Source organism: Callorhinus ursinus, unplaced genomic scaffold (genome assembly GCF_003265705.2).
Source record: "Callorhinus ursinus isolate GAN/ISIS: 27379988/994484 unplaced genomic scaffold, GSC_fseal_2.0 scaffold29, whole genome shotgun sequence".
In the NCBI taxonomy this organism is placed as follows: domain Eukaryota; kingdom Metazoa; phylum Chordata; class Mammalia; order Carnivora; family Otariidae; genus Callorhinus; species Callorhinus ursinus.
Genome location: NW_027397091.1, coordinates 16,605,809 through 16,629,155, shown reverse-complemented (window position 1 = coordinate 16,629,155; position 23,347 = coordinate 16,605,809). Strand labels below are relative to the sequence as shown.

At 43.7% G+C, this 23,347-nt stretch overlaps 1 protein-coding gene across 12 annotated transcripts in view; it reads right to left on the bottom strand.

The window, feature by feature from the left end:
* RIN2 (Ras and Rab interactor 2) overlaps positions 1-23,347 on the bottom strand; it is a 241,267-nt gene that overhangs the window by 113,053 nt on the left and 104,867 nt on the right. For 6 of the 12 annotated variants that reach the window (XM_073878448.1, XM_025876877.2, XM_073878450.1 and 3 more), the window contains exon 3: positions 2,949-3,041. Coding sequence is in view for 9 of the 12 variants with exons in the window: in XM_025876874.2 (XP_025732659.1) it covers positions 2,949-3,005 (57 nt within the window). In the remaining 3 variants the exon portion in view is untranslated. Of the gene's footprint in view, positions 1-2,948; positions 3,042-3,113; positions 3,211-3,241; positions 3,356-6,297; positions 6,395-12,662; positions 12,720-23,347 lie in introns of those variants that run through there. The other 6 variants (XM_073878440.1, XM_073878447.1, XM_073878441.1 and 3 more) reach the window with 5 other exon arrangements.

Genomic DNA, 23,347 nt, shown 5'->3' with positions numbered 1-23,347 from the left:
CTCTTTTTTTAATAAAAGATTTTATTTATTCATCTGAGACACAGAGATACAGAGAGAGAGAGAGAGAGAGCATGGGCAGGGGGAGAGGCAGAGGCAGAGGGAAAAGCAGGCTCCCCGCTGAGCCAGGAGCGAGACATGGGGCTTGATCCCAGGACCCTGGGATCATGACCTGAGTCGAAGGCAGACACTTAACCATCTGAGCCATCCAGGTGCCCCTGTTTTCTCTTTTGATATTATTATGTGTTTAGCATTGTGATTATTTGATCAATCTATTTATTCGCTACCAGACTGAAAGCTCCATGGAGTCAGGGATCACTTCTGGTTTTTCTCTCCCTAGTGACTAGTACAGAGCCTGGCTGATCACAGGTGCTTGATAAATGTGAATTGAAATAAAGCATGAAAAGTAAAAGAAGAACCAATGGGTCCCAGAAGGTGCTGAGCAACAAATCATCCCAGCAAACTGAACTCCATCCTAGCATTTTTAAGACGAACCTCCAAAGAGTCAGCATTGAATGTCCAAAGGGCAGCTGACTTCATCCTTACAGATAACTCCATGCCTAAATCATGAAATCATCAATAATATTTATTTACTATTATAATAACTAATAATAATAGTATTCCATCATTAATTATGGACTAGCCACAGTGAAAAATAACAATGTCTATAAAGAAGAGAAAAGAAAAAAGCACAAAGTAACTATAGGGTTTACTTGGGAGTATGTAACTTAAACAAATTAAACAATTTAAGCTCCAGAAAAAAAAAATAAAGAAGAAAGACAATACCAAGTTAAATAGTATAAGCCACTTTGCCAACAATTTCCTCAAGGGCATCTGACTCAGGGAAGATGAAGTAGGACTTGTCCTCGACGGGGTCAGGCAGGCCTCTCACCTCTAGCCTGATTGATTCTTTCATAGGACACAGCCCAGAAATACAAGTTAACTGCTTTACCTGCTGTCCAACTGAAAAAAAAAAAAATTAAAAAAAAAAAAGATTTTCCCCAGGACTGTAGGACACACTGACTACCATGGACTTAATAGGTAGTATTGAGTGAGTCCACTGTAGACCCTCTTTCAGGAATTTTCCAAAGGCAATTTTGACCATACTTGATTTTCTCCTTTTGCTACGGCTATAAAATCCAACTGCTATGTCAGATTCAACCCCTGCCCTGCCAACGCCCCTGCCCCACGTGCTTCCTGAGCATTAGGTGGTAGTTACAGACCAGCCACTAGTTAAGATGATGTAGGCAGTGCCTTGGGTTAAGGAGCGGGGTGGGCTCGTCCTTTCTACCAGGATGAAATAAGTATCTCTGCATAAGACAGGATCAAGGAACTGGAGATGAGTCAGGAGCCTGGTGGGTTTAGTGCCTGGTCTACAGGGGACGTGATGAGCCCCTCGTCTGGCTCATGTGGGTGGATGTTGTACAGGTTTGATTCAAACTTGGGTAAATGGATAAAGAACGGAGACTGCTAAGTCCACATCACTGAACTATGAGGACAGAGAATGGAGACCATCTGTGTCAACAGAACTATTTCTTCCAGGATATTCTTGCCCAGGATGTTAAGACTTTAAACCAATAAATCACTTTACTGTTTGCTGCAGGAAATTCCTACAAAACAATTTGTCCTGGCAAACAGTTTGCTCACCTGGGAAAAGCTTGCTTATCAAATAATAGTTAACTCGCCAAGATTCTATTCAAAACCATTGTCTTGCTGAATCCACCAATTCTGAACTATGATGTCACATACTCTGCTGAAACCGGATCAATTCTCTGCCTTGAAAAATGCAGCTCCGAGGGTGCGTGCCCAGACCTATAAACCCTATCAAAGATGCCTCCTGCAGTCCCATCTGCACACCAGTGCAACTGTGTCCAGGTGATGTCTGTCCTTACTGCAGTCCCATTACTGAATTTAATTTGCTGTATCAACAGGCTCTTCTGGTGGATTTCTTTGGAGTCCAAAATTGATACAATAAATCAGGTTTAGTCTTTTGCAAGTAGGAGGCATATAAATGCAAGTTAATACATACTTATAACCCATCAGGATGGGATAATTAGTAAACATTGTGTCAGTTTTCCTCAGTAATTAAGAGGCCCCTATATCATTCCTCCTTTGAGGAAAAAGATCTGGTGTTCGAACGCCTGCCTATGACAAATTTGAAATGCACATTTGACCTCCATTTTTCTACTCGTTTACATGATTCTGGGTTTTCCAAATGTTCTACAGTGAGTAGGCGTTACTTTGAGGGTGAGTGAAAGGATACAAAGTAAAAGCCCTAAAGAAGAAATGAATTCTCAATTGCAAATTTGAAATGACTGCTAAGTCTTAATTTACAACACACACACACAAAGCGTATCAAACACCCATTTAGAATCTTGTCTCACTCATTAAGCTAGCAAGGTAATTTTAACCCATTCACATCAATATCCAAATAGGAAAGTGGTACAGTTGTAATCATGCTGCTTTGGTTCTCTCTTGCCTGATCACAACGGGCCTCTAGGTATTTGATAAAATATAGCAACAAATAACATTCAATCAGTCTAGGCTGAGACCTGGGAATCTGTTCTTTGTGGCTGTTTTGTAATGAGGACTTAAGTGACTCATACAATCAAGCAAAGTGTGAAACACACTTGCCTACAGCATCCATTCTCTGGAAGGCAAATTCCAGCTTCTACCATAAAATCCATCCAGCTAGCTGAGCAGTTGACAAAGATTGCCTCAACCGTTTTACACAGGGTGGCATCTCGCAGCTCCTGGGTCCTGGGCCTGTCTTGGAAGCCCTAAGTCACCAAAACACCAGTAAACCTGGTAACAGCTAGCAGCTGGGTTCAGGCAAGCTGCCCCCCCTGCTATAGCTGGCTCAGAGCAGCCTCCCCTCCGCCGCTCCCCACGCAGCCCTGCAAAGTGAGCGAGCCTGCCCATTAGCAATCCCAATCAAGGCTTCCTTTTACCTTAAAGAAACTTCCTCGCTTGTCCAGACTGCGGGCGCCCATGGTCCAAGCTGACATCTCCCCCTGCGACACTCTACTGCACGCCCAGGACTCCTGAAGGTAGAGACATTTTTAATGGTTAGTCCAGCCTGTAGGAAATTCCTTTCTAAGCCACAGAACACTCACAACAACGGTCCTGCCAAGATCTTTTTCCGTCAACAACACAGTGCCATTTATTTCCCACCAAAGCCCTTCCATCCTCTTTCAGGCTGATTTCCTGCCCCAGACAGCACAGTTCCTAGTCTGTGCCCCACCTCACTGCCCCACCTCCCGCTCCTCCAGCTGACGCAGAAGGTCTCTGGCACTGCGGAAAGGATAATGATTGCTTTGTGTTTGCTTGACCTCACGCTCGAGTCCTAAAGGGACCAATATTAGATGTCACCGTAATCTGCTCTGAAGCTTATGGACTTAATGTGGCTGAACACAGACGGACAGTAGAAGAATGAGGCCCTGCATGTCCCAGGAAATCCTGCTGGAATGGGATGAGGTCATCATCAGCTCTGCTAACCCTCTCCCCCAGGCAAGGTCAACACAAGGGCACTGGGAATAAATCCCTTTATTTTCTCCCTAGAAATCAAAGATGGGGATGAAATCCTGTGTCCCTGTTTACAGAGATTAGTTTGTATAAGAAACAGCCCAGAAACAGCTCCATGATAACCCAAGGGGAGGGGGGCAGGGCACCTTGGAATGTAGAGAAAAATTTAAAGGCATGATATGATTCTGAATCATAACTGTGGCCATTTCAGCTTGGAATTTCCCTCACTTGAGCATCGAAACCCGATAAGCCTCCCTCTGGGCTACAAAGCCTGCAGTGTCCACTTCTAAGTAAAATACATACACACCCAAGCAGCTGGTCTCATCCCAGCCAGCATGCATTGAAGACCTGGGGGCGCATCCCCAAACCTTCCTTACCCAGGGAGGCTGGACCAGGAGTGAATATAAAACTGCTCTCCTGCTCACCATAACCTGCCCAAGATAAAGCTCGTCCTCACCATGACCAACACGGTCGGTATAAGGACAATAAAGTGAAAACATGTCACACCACATTAAGGAATATTAAAAGGGGTTCAACTGCGGGGGTGGGGTGGGGAGACATGGAAGCCACAGTCGCTGGTGCCAGTTTGCTAGAGCTGTTTCATTATTAGCTGGGGGACAGAGAGCCAGCAGCTCCAAAGAGACTTTTCAACAAGTGGAAAGGCATAATTACTTAGAGAACTACATTCGCATTAGTGAGTAATGCTCTTTGGAAAGGGGCTCATTTTGGTCCCAAGATTAGCCTCAATGTTCACATTCATAGTGGGCTCCATTGATTTGTGGAATCCCATCTAGGAAGATAGTAATGCAGTGCACACCTATCCCTCTTTCCGGAACATTCACCTATTTTAGTCCTTTCTCCATGGCTTGGTCACTTTAAAGGTTTGGAGATGCCTTCCCTGTGTTTCTTTCCACTTGCAATCCTGCTGGGATGAAGGCCAATGCTCCAAAACCTCCTGAGAAGACTGGTGAGGTTTCCTTTGCAATTCTGCTGACTCCAAAGCTTCAGGTTCTCGGACTCAGCAGCTGAATGGAGCCCCAGCTCCAAGGCCTTTGAAGTTCACAACTTATTAGCAAAATCGACAGATTGGAGCAACTCCAGAATGAAAACACAGTGCTGTGTTCAGAACCAAGAGGGCAATGGGAGCCACACCATAACCTTGGGGAGCAAATGATTAACTGTTTCGATGCAGAACCACACACATTAAAAAAAATTTTTTTTCTTGAAAGCAAGCCTAAAATTCTTTTCCTTTCAGACATTTTCTCAGCGAGGGATTTGACATCGTACAGCAGTTAAAGAGCTGCCTGGTAAGAGCCAAGACTTCATTCCTCAGCCAGACCTAAGTCTCTCCGTTCTGTTCAGAAGATTTCCACAGACAAACCCCTTCTGATGAGCCATGACAGGCAGGGAATTTTGCCTATAGCAACAGAGCGGTTTGGATTCCAGAAGTTTACCAGTTTAATTAGCTGCCTGAAAACTGCATGCATGCGCTTCAAACTCCAGTGGTCCTCAGTGAAACAGCCAGTTTGGATTCCGTGTGCATGGGGCAGACAGACCTATCACATTTCTCCAACAAATGCAGGTCACCTCCCTCCTTCTTCAAAAGGCTGCTCCAGGAGGGAGATGGCAGCAGGTGATAAGAGCAGGTGGGCAAGTGCAACAGCGGGTCCTTCCCAGTGAAGGAAATCCAAGTGGACAGCACATCATTGATTATCCTCATTTTAAAAATTCAGTTCTTAGGGCCCAAAAGAAGTTCTGGCTAAGGTCCTTCCTGTTGTAGCAATAGTTCCCTTCTCAAACCATAACCTCTAACACCTTAACTCAATATGACAGAAATTTTAATCTAACTTAAAAGGACAACTTCTTTCCATTCATGGTTCCCCACCCCTCCTTACCCCAAGGGATTACACCAGCAGTTCAGTCCTAAACACCCCCCACCCCCAGTAACAGGCTAGGGAGAGAAACAAAAAAAGATGCAGTAGTTTGAGAGGTTGTAAAATTCCTCCAGATTTATACGTTGGGAGCTTGCTCCTTTCCTGGATTCCCTGAAGGGTAAAGTGGATTCTTGAAAAATGAGCCCATCACATCCATCCAGTGGATCTTTCCAGATGCTAGCTAAAAGCTAGCAAAAAAAAAAAAAAAAAAAAAAATAGTGGGAGGAAAAAAAAGCCCTAATGGGACACTGCAAACATTTTGAAGCTGCCAAGCCTTTTCAATAACACCACTGAAGGAATGTAAACGAAGCGGCTTGCTCCAGCCAGCTAAAGGACAAAGGCAGGAAGTGAATATTCCTCTCTCAGAAACACCAGCCTCTGCCACTTGAGAGTAAACCTAGCTGTGGCTTTTCATGTGGCCCCAAGAGCCACTGCTGAGGTGAAGGTACGTCCTGAATTTTCAGCCTAGAGGACTCGCTGAGTGGTCTGGTGGGGCTCCAGGCTGGCTGTCCAGTGCATTCTACTGCGATCCACTGAGGACGGGCACAGAGGCACCACCGCCCAGACACTGGCTGCAGGCTGGGTACAGGGAGAGGGACACCGAGTGCCTAGCTTCCAGGTCACTGACCAGTGGGGCTGCGTTGAGCCACTGGCACTCTGGCCGCTTCTGCTCTCCTTGGCCACCGGCCAGATCTCGGCAAGACAGGAGGGTCCGGGGTGTAGCCTCCTTCCTCCCCTGCCCTCCTTGTCCCCTCTCCGTTTATTTAGTCAAACTACCCTTCCTACTTATTTGCCTCAGGTCACAAGTGCAGACCCACAGGAGAAGCAGAGGGACACTTACACTGGCACCCGCAACTCAACAAGTCCAATTTACAAGAGACTTCGCCTCTTCAAGGCATGGGTTCTCAACGCCGAGCTGCTGTTGACAGTTGGCCACAAAAGCCTTCTAATCACCACCTTTCTTCTTCTCCTTCCTCGCAGCCGAATGAGACGAAGCAAAGTGGACTTCAGCTCTTAGTAAACAAGATCTCGTTATTATAATTATTTTACAGCCAAACTGACTGAAGAAGGATAAAGTGACTCACCCCTGGGCATCTGTCAGGTCAAGGCCAATCCCAAGAAATGCACATTACTTTTATTGCCCGGTTCCTTATGTCACTCTGACGACAGCAGGTCTGTCTTTTGAATGTTTTTCATCGTTACTAAGAGGTGAAAGCTAGTGGGGTGGCTCTGTGTCTGGATCCAGGGAAGGTCTCTGAATATTTCCATAATTATCTTTGTATTACCAGGGATTTTACAAGCTGGACAGAAAAAGCTCTATTCCAGGCTCTGGGCTGACAATTCAAATTATGTGAATTTTTTTTTTCAAATTATGTGAATTTTTATTTTTTATTTTTTATTTTTTTAATTATGTGAATTTTTAAAAATGTTTTTCTTTAAGCATTTTGTATCACTGTCCAGCACTGATTTTCCCTCAGTTGATAGTTGAACTTTTTTCAAAACAGTTTTAAGATTATGAATTTATTTCATTGAAAAAAGAAACCAAATTATGGGAAGAAATCAGAAGCAAAGAGCTGTACTTCCAGTCCTCTTACTAATAACTGTGTTTTTATTCTTTATTTCATTTTTTAAAGATTTATTTATTTTTTGAGAGAGAGAGAGCACAAGCATGGGGGGGTGGGGTAGGGCAGAGGGAGAGGGACAGAGAGAATCTCAAGCAGACTCCCCTCTGAGTGTGGAGCCCAATGTGGGGCTCCATCTCATGACCCTGAGATCATGACCTGAGCCAAAATCAAGAGTGGACGCTTCACCGACTGAGCCAACCAGGCGCCCCTAATAACTGTGTTTTTAAATAGAACTGGGAACAATGTTCAGTACCTCAATTTTCCCCAAAGTAACCAAGGATCATAAAATAATTTTCCTTTTTTTTCAGCAAGGAGCATTTCTGCCACTAGTAAGACTGGCCTGACAATGGGGCTAATTCCACTGGTGGTCTACCCCTTCCATCCTTGGAAAACTGGTGCCTCATGGAGACTCTCGCCATATCCATGCTGCATAAGCTTTGCTGGTGCCCACGTGGCCAAGGTGTGGATTCCACCAACAGCAATGCATGCCACCTTGGGCAACAGGTGGGCAGCTCAACTGGCAAGAAATTCCTGCTTTTCTTGGATGGGAAACTACCTCTCTCACCTTCCACCTGATGCTCTCATTTTACCCCTTGGACCATTCAAGAATTAGCTGCCTGCTTCCTCTTCTTCCATATCCCTAAAGAGATCCCTATTCCTCCCTTGAATGAGTGCTTCTCTTGAGCATGGCTCAGTCCTCAAGGCTGGTGCACTCTGCCCACCTGGAACAGGGCTGAGAAGGGAGAGGGGGTGCCTACCTCCCAGGCCGCTCTCTTTTGGCATTTCAAAAGTATGTGTCTTTTCAACCTCCTCACTTGAAAAGCTCCACGTGGTAAGTGGTAATGCACACTGCACATCTGTGCAGTGACTTCACGTATACAATGAGGAAGCCTCATAAGCCACATTGGCTCTTAACCCAAAGGAGGCCATAGACAGGGAGCCACACACTCTAGGTCTTCTTCAGGGTTTACTTGCCAACCTGTGAGGCTGAGTTTAGAACTTTCTTTTCTAAGGCTCTCTGGCCATGATGGTAAAAAGTGTATGGTGGTTAATTTTGTGTAGGTAGTTAATTTTAATTGGAGGTTTATAACCTAGCAGCTCTTGAATTGAGTCTGCACTGAAGATATAACAGATTAAGTAATACACTTTAAAAAAAGTTTGAATTAATGGTCTCCAGAGACCCTAAGTCAACAATTCATGTCCAAGTAATTTATTGGAGGTACATTTAAGAAACACTAGTTGGGGAGGGGAAGTGATCTGGGGAAGAAGAGCAGCCAATACAAAGTACAAGACCAAGCATGTAGCCACTGGGCAACTGGACTTCAACTTTTCTGGAGAACTCTGGAAGCCAGTATAGACCATACCTCAGAGTAGTCTCAACTGAGGGACAAGGTAGCTGAGGAAATGTCCACCTGCCCCCAGTCACTGGTTGAAAGCTGCCCTCAGGAAGCCTTAATTCGCCAGTATTTCCACCATGACCCTAGTGTGGGTAGAATGGGCTCTAGTGGCCAAAGAGAGACCTTAGGCAAAGTTGGCAGTTGGAAATCAGGCCAGCCTGCATGGAAATGTTAAGTACTCAAGGGATATGGGAAGGGCTTGGCAGTGGCTGCTACAATGGCCACTTCTTAAAAATCAGGACACTTTGTGTATAAAATGTAGATATGTAGCTTCTCTGGTCACACTGAGCTATCATTCCAGCCTGGCCACAACTGGCCGACTCTGAGTGTTCTCTTTAGATGGGATATAAGCTCTTCCGGTTCTCCAGTGCCCAGGGATCTGCTCCCCTCACTCACATGCCCTGCCTGACCCACCCACACCCCTTGTAGAGCACCTGCCCTGCCCATGTTTGCCTTATAAGCAATGTGAGTGATTCTGCCCACCCCATCCCCTCAGCTGATCGGACCAGTCATGTTGCAGCTGACCCATGCTGGTATTTCACTGGCTGTTCTCAGATGAAGTAGAATCTTCCATTCAAGATTTTGAGCTGAGAGTCACAGGGTAGGTGCTTATGCTTAAACACTGGATTTGGAGCCATACGCCCGCTCAATTTATGATGAGCATATATCCTGAGTGAGCAGATACGAGGGGCTACCAGTCCACAGTGGGCCAGGAAGGGAGAATGCACATGTGAAACTGAGTCTTGACCTCAGGCCATTGGCCTTATAGTTCCCACCACGCCTGGCAGTGCCAAGGTTCAACACATCTTTTATCTTGCCAATAAATGTTCCCTTGTCTTAAATAGTTTGGGTGGATTTATATTCCTTTCCATCAAATATGCTTTGACCAGAATAGCTTCAGAAAGATAACCATGAGTTCTCAGAAGCAAGTATAACTTTAAAAGGTTTTTCATCATCTTATCAAATATTTAAGTCAAACATCTTGGAATAAAGTAAAGTACACACTGATAAATAAAAAGTCCCATCAAACCAGAGCAGAACTTGCCAGTGTCACCTCTGGTGGGGATATTTTAGATGAACACAGGACAGGGAAGACTTTGAACCATCTAAGGGAAGATGCTTCAATTTGGGGCTGAAAAGAACAAACAGAAGGCACATTTCTACTTCTTATATCAAAACCCCACAGGTGAAAGGAAGCTTCGCTGTGTGTTTACCTCTTTTATTTAATTAATTAATTTATTTATTTATTTATTTATTTATAGAGGGGGTGGACAGAGGGAGAGAGAGAATCGCAAGCAGGCTCCATGCCCAGAGTGGAGCCCGGCGTGGGGCTCTATCTCACCACCCTGAGATCATGACCTGAGCTGAAATCAAGAGTCGGACGCCTGACTGAGCCACCCAGGCACTCCACCTCTCTCTTTTTTAAAATTTAAGTTCCTGAGTTGAATGAAATGGAATGGATTCAGCTTTTCTAATCTTGAGACAGAGTTGTGGGTTGTTGTAAAGATGTTTTTACCCTGTTATTTTAATCTGGTCTTTGTATCATCAAGGAAATTTTAACTCAATGCTTAACAAGCACAAATATTTCCATTGGAATTATACCATTATTGATCATTTTCATGGAGAAAATATTTTCTGGAGCACACTCCATTCAGCCATCTTAAGTCTTCAGTCAATTTCTTACCTAGTACAGTTAAACTGTTTAAAGCTTTCTTCATTTCTTTTTAATTTTGTACCTTTCTTCTTTTCTGATATAAGAATTTAAAGCTAGTGAATATTCTGTTTCATTCCAAAGATTTATAGTCTTAGTTTTTATTCATGGATCTATGATCCACCTCAAATTAATTTTTGTGTATGGTGTGAGGTAGGGGGTTGGGAGTCTTTACTTTTCCACACAGATATCCATTTTATTTTCATTTTAAGGAAAATGGTTTTTAGGGATTAATTCTGTTCCTTGTAAACTTTACACCAAAGATGTGACTGAGCAAAGAGAATTTTGTCTTCATGAAAATCTACTGCTTAACGTTCCTGCCCCATAAGGTGGTGGTAATTGTTTTCATTATTTCTATCAAGTTCCAATTTTCCTGGGTTAAATTTCAAATATACATTTTGCAAGATTATTCGATGAGTCTGCACATTTTTAGAAAATAACAAATAGGACTTACATAGTTTAAACTCTTATAAAGTTTTCTCCTAGTATAATATCTCTCAGACCAAGGTTTATTTCATTTTCAAAAATTCCAAACAAATGCAATTCATCAGTCAGATTTGGATCTATCACAAATGATGATCAGTGCAGCTTTATCTATTTCATTATGTATTGGCTACAGTACTGGATACTTTGTATTTCTTAGATAATCAGTGAGAAAAGTGGAAGCAATTCTCAGAACTCGTGGAATATTCTGTTGCTCAGCAATAGACTACTGTAGTTCCAAACTCAAAGGTCTTTATTCTTCTAATTTCCTTTGTTTACTAACGGCCTCTGCCATTAGTGGACTGAAGAGTAAAGAATAGACACACAGTCTAAAGGGTTACATAAAAATGTCCTCTTTAAGAAAGTAGGTCTCATGTTAAGTGTTCTTGACACAATAAAATAAAATAGTCCTAGATTAAAGTGTCATGACAACCACCTCTAAAGGACAAAAAGAAGGATACCATCCCTATAGACTAAAATAGCCCCTGGGTCACATATTGCCTAGAATTTCATGTACTGATCTGCTTCTTTTTCCTTCATTTGGATCCTGTACATGTTGATGGTTCTCCAAACTTCCACTTCACCATTAGGATACCTACCTGCCTCTTTAATCAGGGTATGTGCTAGAAAATGCTGTTACTGCTTTCTGGGGAATAAAAGCCCCCAATTTTAGCATTTGCCTATTTTCTGGGGTAAATACTCTCAACAAGGCCAATTTTAAGCTACGAACAGGACATCAACAAACTTGCAAAAGTGATGAAAGTCTAACAATCAGCTCTACTGAGCAGGGAGAAATGACTGCTTCACCCATTCTAAACCCCAAGTTTTCTGAAGAGGTTGCTTTTATTTGATTCTTTGTACACTGAGGTAATAAAAGAGAGCAAAGTAAGAAACTAGATCTCTAGACTGAAATAAAACCACATTATTTGTTCCTGGTAAGACATGAAATATGTCTGGCTATTGATATCTCAACCAACTTGAGTGGTCCCATCAGGAAAACCTGATGTTTAATCTGTTATTTTAGACTTAGTGGGCTCTGTTTCTTTACAGGTTGAAAAAGAGGAGAAGAAAAGATCTTCCTTTAGCCAATCAGACATTGGCGATCCCATCTGCCTTATTTCGTGTAGTATCTTTACTACTTGACACAGTGCCTGGCATATATATGGTCAATAAATGTTTCTTGGATAAGTAAGTGCATGAAATTTTACAAAGAAGTCATCGAGGCTGAAAGGAAGGGTTTTTAAGGGATGGCTCTGTCAAGAGCATAAGATGATAGGGAGAACTATAACTTCAAGAATGACAAGATAAGCTCAAATACCATGCATCAATCCACATAGCATGCTGGAAAAATCCTTCTTTATACTACTTTGAAACACAAGGATGTTGGTTTAGGCAATCCACATGTTCTGTCTGTTGTTGAATTTTTCCTACAGAATCTGTGATCTGAAGGCCCTTCTTTTCTATCACATACAGACCCACTTTGTCCTCTGCAATTCCCTACCTAATCATGTTTCTTGGCTCTTTCATTTTTGCACAAATCAGAATTCTAGAGTCTCCAGGTATGTGTCCACAACTACACCTTCGCTGGAGACCACAGAACAAACAAAAAATCGAACAGAACAGAAGCAAACCTCCCAGTGAAATATAGCTGGCTGAGCAAATAGACTTCTTTGTATGTTTGTGCATGTACCTACACCCATGTGTTATGGGAATTAGAGCCTTAACATTCCCATCCTTGCTCTTAAGTGGGCAGTCTCCTCTGAAGAATACCCTTCTTCTGAGCCTGCAGATTCCATGTGGGATGGTCAGCAGAAGCACAACATCCAATATCAAAATAACAAAATACCACAATACCCTCTATCCATAGTAGATGATTAATACCATGTCACAGCCAGAATCCAGAAATTATTAAGGATAATGCATAAAGAAACAGCTATTCTCCAAAATAATTAATATTTCATGAATCTACAAAAGAATCATGGAAACTCACATAAGCTCTCGTGGTAAGGCTCTCGATGATATCTGCTGCCATCACCAAGGAGGTGGTTTTGTGTTTAAAATTGTGCCTTGGCAGTTCAGGTACGTTTTAGTCTCTCTTGGCTGACCATTGGCATTCATGTCTTTCGCTGAGAGAGACAAGTACATATGATTGGGGCATTTCACAAATCCAATTTCATATTACCACCAAACTACCAAGTAGTTTCTGCAAGGCTCTGCATATTCTCTTTGAAGCATAGGGTTTTCCTCACTATGGTTTACCCAAATCCTATCCTTTTGTGCAGGTGTCTGACTCATGATTATGGCAGACATGGTTAGTATGGAGGCCAAGGGGTGGGGAAGCAGTTGGATCACCCCTTTTCCATTGGGAGTATTTGAAGGTGAGCACAAATTCACACCTGAGGGAGACTGCTTTGGGTCATCATGATGACCTTGGAGTCAGACTTCTAGAAAAAGACGAGCAAAGGATGGAGGATCAAACCAGCCCATGGATGGATAGCCTTAGTAGATAGTGGAGGCACTGAGCCATTGACCTTGTCTGGGCTCTCATGCCTCTCAAGGGGAGGCTAGGTGGGCATGAATATTTGCAGGGCCTGGGGCAAGAAGACAAATGGAGGCTCACATACTTCATGTCTGAATTTTAAAAAGTTATCCATCAAGACTACAAACTGTTAAATAAAATGCATTCTATTCTCCTACCAAGACAGATGTACCTTGTATAAGGACTTGCAAGGTCAGGCTTCAATTTAAAATTTTCAGACTCTTCAGGGTTCTGTGCTGAATGTGGGGACATGCGGACAATCCTGAACCTGAACCTACCCCATGGTTTGTCACCCTTTTCTTCTGAAAGCTCTGTGGACACCCCAGCCTTCCCATCCATCTTGAATTCCCTCCCCTAAACTTCCAGCCCTTGCAGACTGTGCCACCAGGCTTGGAGCATGTGGGTAGGGATTCCAGAGTGCTGTGCATCTGGAGCCAGAAGGGCAGGGAAATGTAGGCTCCAGGCTGGCATAAGCCTTGACGCTGTGGACTTCTCCTCCCATGGGGAGTGATGAAGCCAGAGTGAAACAAAGTGAATAGCTCAGGACAGAGGCCTCTTTTGCCCAAGTCTCAGGGTGGGTTGGCTCATATTGGGGCCCACAAGAGAACAGACACAGGTTCCACTACTGGTTGGGTCTTCCCCCGTGCTCACCTGAGCTTGGTTTGCAGAAGTGTAAAGTTCAGTCCCAAGTGGCCCTAGTTATACCTGGTGGCACTTGCGGAAGAGGGACAGGCTTGCATTCAAAGGCCCTAAGGCTTCCTAACTCCTTTCTAGCTCGTAATTCCACTTTAAGAGGTCATGCTCTCTCCTTAAAAGCGTTCTGGCTATGATACTCCTTCCTCTACCTTCTCTCTCCTTTGGCTACTCTACAGTCTTGGAGTCCTTCTCCAATCCTGTCTCAGTCCTAAACCAGCTGCCTTTCCCCTGCCAGCATCATCCTCTTGGAGGTCAATACACACTCAGTAAGCATTGAAAAATACTTCAGCCCTGTGTCTGAGATCAAGCCCCCAAATGCATACTTGTTTTGGGCCTGGGGATATATTATGACCTTCGACAATCAGCTTCTACTGACCTTGAGTTACTGCAGATAAGAGGAAACTGGACAACATGCCAGAGAATCACCCCAAAGCTGATTATCTTGGCAAAACAAGGCCTCCTTCTCTTTGGGTGGCTGTAATAGGGCTCCAGCCACAAGGAAGACAAGAGGTTAATGCTTTTATCTCCCTGAAGACCTCACCCTTTTGCTCTTCTCTAGAAGGCTGAAAGAGTTTTTGTGAAAGCCTGGAGAGTTAGTTTATGTCTGCTTCAATGCTGGGCCAAACTACCCCCACTCACAGTCTCCACTGGCCTCACCCAAATGGTGGGGACCGGATATAACAGAGCTAACGCCCACAACTACTGGAACAGAGACCCAGTGGCACATGGCACTTTGATTTACAAAGGGCTTTTAGCCATATATCTCCATTTCCTGCCCGTTATGACATCGCACGTTACATGGCACTTTTATGTACAAACGTGAGGCTCCCCTCCGGCCGGAAGCTTCTATTTTAACCGAGGCTTTCTCCACAAGGCAAAGGCTTTCTTTTCTCAGTTATGGCTCGAGTGTTTCCTTCTCCTTCCTGCTCCCTGTTTCTGATTATTTTCTATCCCCTTTATTAGTTCATCGAGGTATACAAGGAGAGCCGACAGAAGTTAAGTCATTCAGTTGGCGGACGTGTGCGTTATTTCTAGATTGCAACTATGTATTTTGTCTGGTTCCAATTTAGAAAAAAAGCAAAGCGAACCAAAACCCAGTCCTGGCCTAGTCCTCTTCCTGCTTTTCTACCTGCTTTTCTGAACTCAGAAATACCTGTCTACAAAAAAGTACAAAAAGAAGCACTCGGTTTTGGTTTCTTTCTCTGAAATGCAGCTCTGCATGTTGAATGCTGACTTTCCACTTAACATTCCATTCCTCTCAAGTCCCTGCGCCCTTCCGCTAACGAGGGCCCCAGGCTTGAAACCTCGCTTGACTCCACACATCAATCAGGGCCCAGTTCTGTAGAGTCTTCTCATTACAATGGCTGTCATCTTCCTTCCCCTTCTCCGCAACCACTCAGACCTTGGGCCGCAGCAACCTTAATGGTTTCAGCAGCTCCCTAATGTCTGTGCGCCCCCGCTGTCTGTCTGCTCCTTTCCGAGCCACAGGAACATTCCACACCAAAGGGACAGTCCTTTCTCAGCATCCTGCTTCCCTGCTTGCAAGCCAGTTTTTAAAATTGAATATCCATATTCCCTGGGTAGGTATTCAGGGTCCCTTTTTGATCTGTGTCCAGCCCAATTTTCTAATCTCAGCAGTGACGTGTGTGTAGATTGGCACTGTCCTCTCCAGCAGAGAGATCTCAGAGATCCCACATGGGTGGAGACGGGGAACATTCCTGACTAGCATCGGCCTATCCTGGCGGAGTACTTTCCCAGGTGACATTGCATGCTGTCACTCCTGGTCACACTGTCCCACCTCGACCAGCGAGTGGGAAGTGGCCTAAGCTGGCAATCCTGGGCGGGGAAGATGCTGAAGCCACACCATGCATGGTGCCCTCACTGCTGCTCGCGAGCGACAGTGACTTGCCTCACCTTGACCCAGCTCCCTCATCTCTCGGGTGGGAGAGCTGTGATGTGCATGCTCTACACTGTTTCCCAGGGGTATCTCATGAGATTGGGCTTCAGGCACCCCAGTGGGCACTGGCTTGGTAACCAACCAGTTAGTGGCTGCCTTTCTCCTCACTTCCAAACTTGCCAACAGCATCCCCTCCAAATCCCAAAAACCTGTTTGCACTTAAACCCTTATCTCAGGGTCTATTTCTGGGGAGCACCCACACCAAGACAATCACGGACAATCACAGATGGATGCAAACACACATGCACACAACACATACACATGTGCACGCACACACTTGCTTTACTAACACACTTTAATGACTGCTTCCCTTCCTCTCACTCCTGTCCCTTCTTTTCTACTGGCGTTCCCTGAGATCGCCTCCCAGGAAATGGCCTACATCGAAATTCTTCTTTCAGAGTCTGGTTCACTACTTCTCTTAGGAATCCTGTTCCATTGGTACTGAATTTGCAATTAATGGAAACGTTTTTGCCGATATGAAACCCAGAAAAAAATAGGTACACATATTTTGAATAAAGTTTGTACATCCCTGTAAATAACTACTATCCTTTGTGAGTATAACTAACATTATCCAGTTTAGAGTAATGAAAAAAATGAAATAAAAGACTTATTTTCAAATTGTTGCAAATTTCCCACAATTGAAAGGCTTGTTACAGAGGATGTGATTTGTATCAACAGAACATCTTTTTTTTTCCAAAATAAATTCAAAGACTTTGATTCATCCTCACAAAATACTCATGCACTTTAGTCCAGCTCTGTTCCCACCTGACCCACAATTAAAGCTTTTAAGAAACTCCTATTCTTCTCATCATAATCCCTTGCTTGTTTTCCCATGGTCATCAGCAATTAATCCCACAACATAAATAGGCCCTTGAATCAGTGAGGAGCTTTTATGTTGTAAGGAACAGAAAATCCAATTCAAATTGGCTTAAAAATAAACAGTAATGTCTCCTTCCAGACCACTCATTAATTGCATAAGAAATGATAGTAACTCTACAGTGGAGAAACTACATTAGACTTCTACCAGGTGATCAAAGTTAAGATCCCCAGTGAGGGTGGACAGATGCTCCGTTCCTCCTAATGTGACGCCCCAAGAATACAACCTCAATTACAGCGCATTCCAACAGGAGCTGTGGAACCTGAATCCAATCGCAAGGAAACAGCATATGCACCCCCAACTGAGGGACATTAGATAAAAACCCACATTCTACACAAAGATCAAAGTCATGAAAGTCAAAGAAAGACTGAAAAATCATTCTGGATTATAAATGCCCAAACCTCTGAAAAACACATGATCTTTGACTGGAGAAATAAACATGCTACAGAGGATGTTACTGACAACATTTAAAAATTAGTATCTGTAGTTCCGATCCATGGCTAAGCCTCAGTCTTGGACGATAGGACTGGGGGAATGAAGAGAACACCCCTGTTATTAAAAACAGCATATGGAAGTAGTAAATGGTAACGGGATGTGAAGTCTACAACCTGCCCTCAACTGGTACAGCCAAAGGGGCAAACAAGTACCAATCGGCGGACCTGCATAAATGGTAAGCGGGAGTTCTGTGAACTCTTCTTATAACTGTTTTTGGGACGTTTGGCATCATTTCAAAATGAAAACTTAAAACTCACCAAGCAGTACGAGTGGTTAAAGGACATGCTGAAGTCCACGTGTCACAAGGCATGGGCCAGACCAGTAGCTCCACGATTTCCACAAGGCCCTGTTTCCCTGGCTTTCTTCTGTCTCCCAGTTCTGCCTTCCTGGGGTCAGGGCTGGCCGTGCCCAGTGTGGCCCACAATGACAAGACAGTAGCAGCTCCCCACATCTACACATCCAGAGACAGGTCAAGTCCTTCAGAAGGGTGAGTGAGGGTCTTCTTTCCCAGAAATCCTTACCTCAAGTTTGAGAAACCCCGCTTGCTCTGAAATGGTCTATATTTTGCATTTCAAAATCTAATAATTGAGATGAGACACCAACCCCGAGCTTTAGGACATGAAGTCCAAGCTCTTTGATGTAGCGTATACCACAGGGTCTTCCCCAACCTGACTCAAACCTTTATTCCCATTTCTGACCCTCCACGAGGCCACCCTCATCTGCCACACCTTCGAATCAGTACAAGTCTCTCTGTTTAAAATGCCCCCTTCACCACCTGGCAAATGCTCTAGACCTCTCAAGACTCAGCCTGAGGATCGCCTCCTCCGAGCAACTTTCCCTGGGGCCTCCATCACAAAGCCTTCCCTTCTCTGGGCATCACAGCCCCTTGAACAGCCTCCCATGACACTATAATTCCATGTTTCTATTTACCACCCACAGGCTCTGCATGGTCCCTAACATTTAGAGGGTGCCGGGCATACCTATAAAACATGGACAAGCTCCTAACATCTGCCCTGCCTGTGCCATCATGCTCCCTTGGCCCAGTGAAAATCTCTGGAATGAATTCCTGAGTGAATCTGTGCTGGAACTTAAAACAGCTCTGGACACGAAGTAATTCACTAAAATAAAATATTACTCAATAAAAGATATCTTAATTAGTTAAAAGTATTTGCCTCTGAAAAAAAAAGACCCTGTTATTCAAGCCACATGGAACCACTGAGAAAGCTGTAAATGAGCCAATATGAGAAAAGTGCCTAAGTTCTAATTTCCTGTTTTTCTGTGAGAGGCCACTGTCCCAGCCTGGGTCAGGCCATGCACAGTCTGCGGCCTGGCACTTCGGTAGCCCTGGTTCAGAGAAGAGACTGTCTTTACTGTGCACGGGAAAGTAGGGAAACCTCAGAAAAGCCACACTGCACACATATGACATCACCAAACAGCGGAACAACCACACTGAGCAACCATCCTGGAGGCCCCGCTTGGTGCAGGCTCCTGTCGTGGAACTGAGTTCAGTTCTTTGAGCACCAGGGTGCCGCAAACCAGACATGCAGACATGATGGCTTTTGCCGCCCCCGCCACAGCAGGCTGCTGATGCTGCCCTTTCCCGGGGCCACAAAAATGCTGCCCAGCTTAGAAAGCAGGCTGGCTCACCCAGCTGGCTGACATTTTCAGAGCAACTGTGGAGCTACGGTCCAGGAAAGTCTAAATAAGCCCCCCTGGATTCATCCCTCATCTGTAGTCAAATCATGGCTCTCAAAAATCTCCCACTGAAGAGAAACCTGGAGGACAGCACCTTAGCCAGCCAGCAGAGTCTCCTGCCACATGTGCCTCCTGAAACCAGGCGCTGGGGAGGATGCAGATTACTTTTGTAGCATTCCCACCAAGAGCACATAACCTGAATCCACCTGTGAAGAACAGCAGATGCGCCAGACCGAGGGTCACTCTGCAAAAACAATAGTCTTGAACTCAAAAAATGTCAAGGTCTCAAAAGACAAAGAAAGGCTGGGGCGCCTGTGTGGCTCAGTCAGTTGAGCATCTGCCTTTGGCTCAAGTCATGATCCCAAGTTCCTGGGATCGAGTCCTGCGTCCAGCTCCCTGCTCAGCAGGGAGCCTGCTTCTCCTCCCTCTGCAGCTCCCCCTGCTTGTGCTCTCTCTCTAGCTCTCACACACACTCACTCTCTCCCTCTCAAATAGATAAATAAAATCTTTAATAAATAAAAAAGACAAAGAAAGGCTGAGGATCCATTTCAGATGGAAAAGCTCTAAAAAGAAATGACAACTAAATGCAATGCATGATCCTGAGTCTGAAGAGTAAAATTGCTATAAATGGCATTATTGAGATAATTGGGGAAACTGGAATATGGACCGTAGATTAAAGATTTTATTTATTTATTCGAGAGAGAGAGCATGAGAGGAGGGAGGGTCAGAGGGAGAAGCAGACTCCCTGCTGAGCAGGGAACCCTGCTTGATCCCGGGACTCTAGGATCATGACGTAAGCCGAAGGCAGTCGCTTAACTGACTGAGCCACCCAGGTGCCCCTGGACCGTAAATTTAGATAAGAGTATTACATCAATGTTAAATGTCCTGATTTTGACAACTGTACTGTGGTGACATAAGAATATGTCCTTATTCTTAAGAAGTAAACACTGAAGTATGAAGTAGTACTAAGACATGATGCATGCAATTTCCTCTTAAATCAGTTAGAAAAAGGTGTGTGTGTGTGTGTGTGTGTGTGTGTGTGTGTGTGTGTGTGTGTGTGTGTAGGGGAGAGAGAAAGAATGATAAAATAAGTGTGGTAATATGTTAACAATTTACTAATCTGGATAAATAAATGGAATACTTGTTTCTTTGTACTATTTGCAACATTTATTCAGTATGAAATTGTTTCAAGATGCCTGAGTGGCTCAGTTGGGTAAGCATCCCACTCTTGATTTCAGCTCAGGTCATGATCTCAGGGTCCTGGGATCGAACCCTGCATCAGGTGCCCTGCTCAGCACAGAGTCTGCTTGAGATTCTCTCCCTCTGCCTCTGCCCCTGGCACTTCAGTAGCCCAGCTCAGCATACTGGCATGCATGTACTCTCTCTCGCTCTCTCTAAAATAAATAAATAAATCTTTTTTAAAAAGTATGAAATTGTTTCAAAATTTAAAAATACATTCCACTCTCTCATTATAAGAAATAAAATAAGATTCTCAGTGACAATTTAATGTTTTGACCATTAAAGCTCCTCATGTAACATTGGAAAATGTATAATTAAACATAGAGGGCAAGAGAAAGCTTTATTCCACCACTTGTACAAAATAAGTTTAGTCTGGTAGCAAATTTGACGTGGTTTTAGAGGGTTGAAATTTGATATAAAATGTATTTGTGAGTACATGTCTTGTGAATTTGTTACACGGTATTTAAGATATACAACAGTTTAGGGTGCCTAGGTGATGTAGTTGGTTAAGCATCTGACTCTTGGTTTCAGCTCAGGTTCTAATCTCAGGGTTGTAAGACTGAACCCCACATTGGGTTCCACGCTCAGCGCAGAGTTTCTTTCTCCCTCTCCCTCTGCCCCTCCCCCATCCCTGCACAAGCACACGCTCACTCGCTCTTTCTAAAATAAATAAATTTTTTTTAAAAAGATACACAACAAAGTTTAAAGATAGTATCGCACACCTCTGTACTCACAACCCCTGTGAATTCCTCACCATCATATACTCTTTTCTATCTCAGGAAGTTACAAAAATTCTACACTTGGTATTCACCCGTCCCACATATTTCTTTGTATGTTTGCTACATGTGTATGTATGTGTATTCTTACATTGTATTTTTTTAAAAATATAAATTTGAATGAAAGTTTGTGTAACCTGTGAAGCATCCCCAAGGAATATTATTAGGGTTCCAGAGATTATAGTTTCAGGACCATCGGATGAGCTGATCTTTCAGGCTCTTCAGAAATACTTACTGAGTGACCATAATTCTACATTGTTGGAAAGTAATTTGAATACCATGACCACAATCCATGAAATATATGTCAGAACACACACTCATTGATGTGCTGGAACTAGGAAATGCTGGCCCACAAAAGTGACTGTATACATTTCTTCTCAACTCTGCCTTCAACGACATCACATTGGTCGATGGAAATTCCCCATGGTTGGAGTGTTTACACCAAGGAAATGGGCAGATGCCTAGGCATATAAAGGTGTTGTAAACACAGCAAACCATTGAATGCACTTGGCTCCCAGGTGCCTTTGATGTAAAAGGGATAAGTTATTTCAAGTTTTTCAGGTGGCCTTTCAGATACTGAAAAGGAAAATAGAAGAACTAAAGCTTGTTAAAATTTTGTAGGCCATAGAGACTGGTAAGAAAATGTCAAGGTGAGTCTGGATGATAATTTAAGAAAAACTGCCCAAAACATCCAGATATAATCATGCAAATATAATTCACAAATTACATTTGTCCAGTAAAGAACAACTCCAAAGATTATGGTTTGATTGCCCTATACAAAGGTAACTAGTGCTGTACCTAAGTTAGGCGAGCATATTTCAGCCATCTTGCTTTGAACTGAATCATATATACATATTCATCTTCTATATCCCACCTTGAACTAGCCTGACCATCCTGGTGATGCCTTCCTAATGAGTGAAATAAATCTTTAAGCCAGGCTCATTATATGTCTGTAGGAGAGCTTTATTTTTAAAATTTTTTAATAATCATACTTTGGCAAAAGAAATGTGGGCTGGAACGAAGGAATTCAGTCCTTTTTTCTTCTTGCCAAATTCAGTGCCGTCAGCCAAGAGGAGAAGCTTTGGAGAAGTCAGAAGGAAAGGTTCAAAGCACGCCATGTTGGATGAACTGGTTGTCTTATTCCTCAGAGCCAAGCCTCATGGTTCTTGAAATGAAACCAAGTCTGGTTGTAATAAGAACCAGGACAATTGTAACCACAAACAGATGGATGTTTTGCCAAAAGCCTGGTGCCTCCCTGGGCAAACCTAACTAAACAACTTTATGCAAGTTCAACTGTTAATTCCCCACTCCAGAAAAGAGGACATGAACCCTGCAAACTAAACAGTGCCACCCAGAATGGTCCAAAGCCAGGCGGACGTCAATAGTACCTTTTTTGCCCATTATAAACCAGCGGGGCTCTTGTCCTTGTGGTCATTGCTCCCCTCCAGGGAGCTTTTTTTGACATTTTTCTCCTAATGATCCTCCCATTCAGTTTTAATATTACAAATATACTGTATATTTGTTTATATGTCATAGGTATCTGTGATTTATACATAGAAAGACCAAGATTTGTTGTTGTTCCCCCCCCCCCCCGCCAAACAACATTTGGCTTTTTGGGGCTATTAGAGCCCCAACTAAGAACACACACAGGTTATAAACTGACCGTTATTAACTGGACTCTCACAGCCTCATGATGGCCACACAGGGCTTCTCTCTGCAGCATGCAGAAGATTGCTTTCCCATCCAGGGGCATCTTTGCTTCCTACTGATGAACAACAACTAGATAATGGCAGAAACAATGGTTCTGAGCACTTGCTAGATGCTAGGCACTGAGCCAAGCTATTACAAACAACAGAAGTTTATTACGCACAGAACTGGACGCTGGAAGTGCTAGATCAGGCTGCCAGCATGGTTGGGTGAGGGCCCTCTCCTGGTTGCAGACTTCTTGTTGTATCCTCACGTAGAAGGGGTTAGGGAGCTCTGCAGAATCTCTTTTATAAGAGGGCTAATACAATTAATTTTATTTATTTATTTATTTATTATTTTTTTTTTTTTAGTGTTCCATGATTCATTGTTTGTGCATAACACCCAGAACTCCAAGCAGAACGTGCCATCTTTATACCCATCACCAGGCTAACCCATCCCTCCACCGCCCTCCCTTCTAGAACCCTCAGTTTGTTTTTCAGACTCCATCGTCTCCCATGGTTCATCTCCCCCTCCGATTTCTCCCCTTTCATTCTTCCCCTCCTATTTTCTTCTTTTTTTCTTAACATATGTTGCATTATTTGTTTCAGAAGTACAGATCTGTGATTCAACAGTCTTGCACGATTCACAGCACTCACCATAGCACATACCCTCCCCAATGTCTATCACCCAGCCACCCCAACCCTCCCACCCCCAA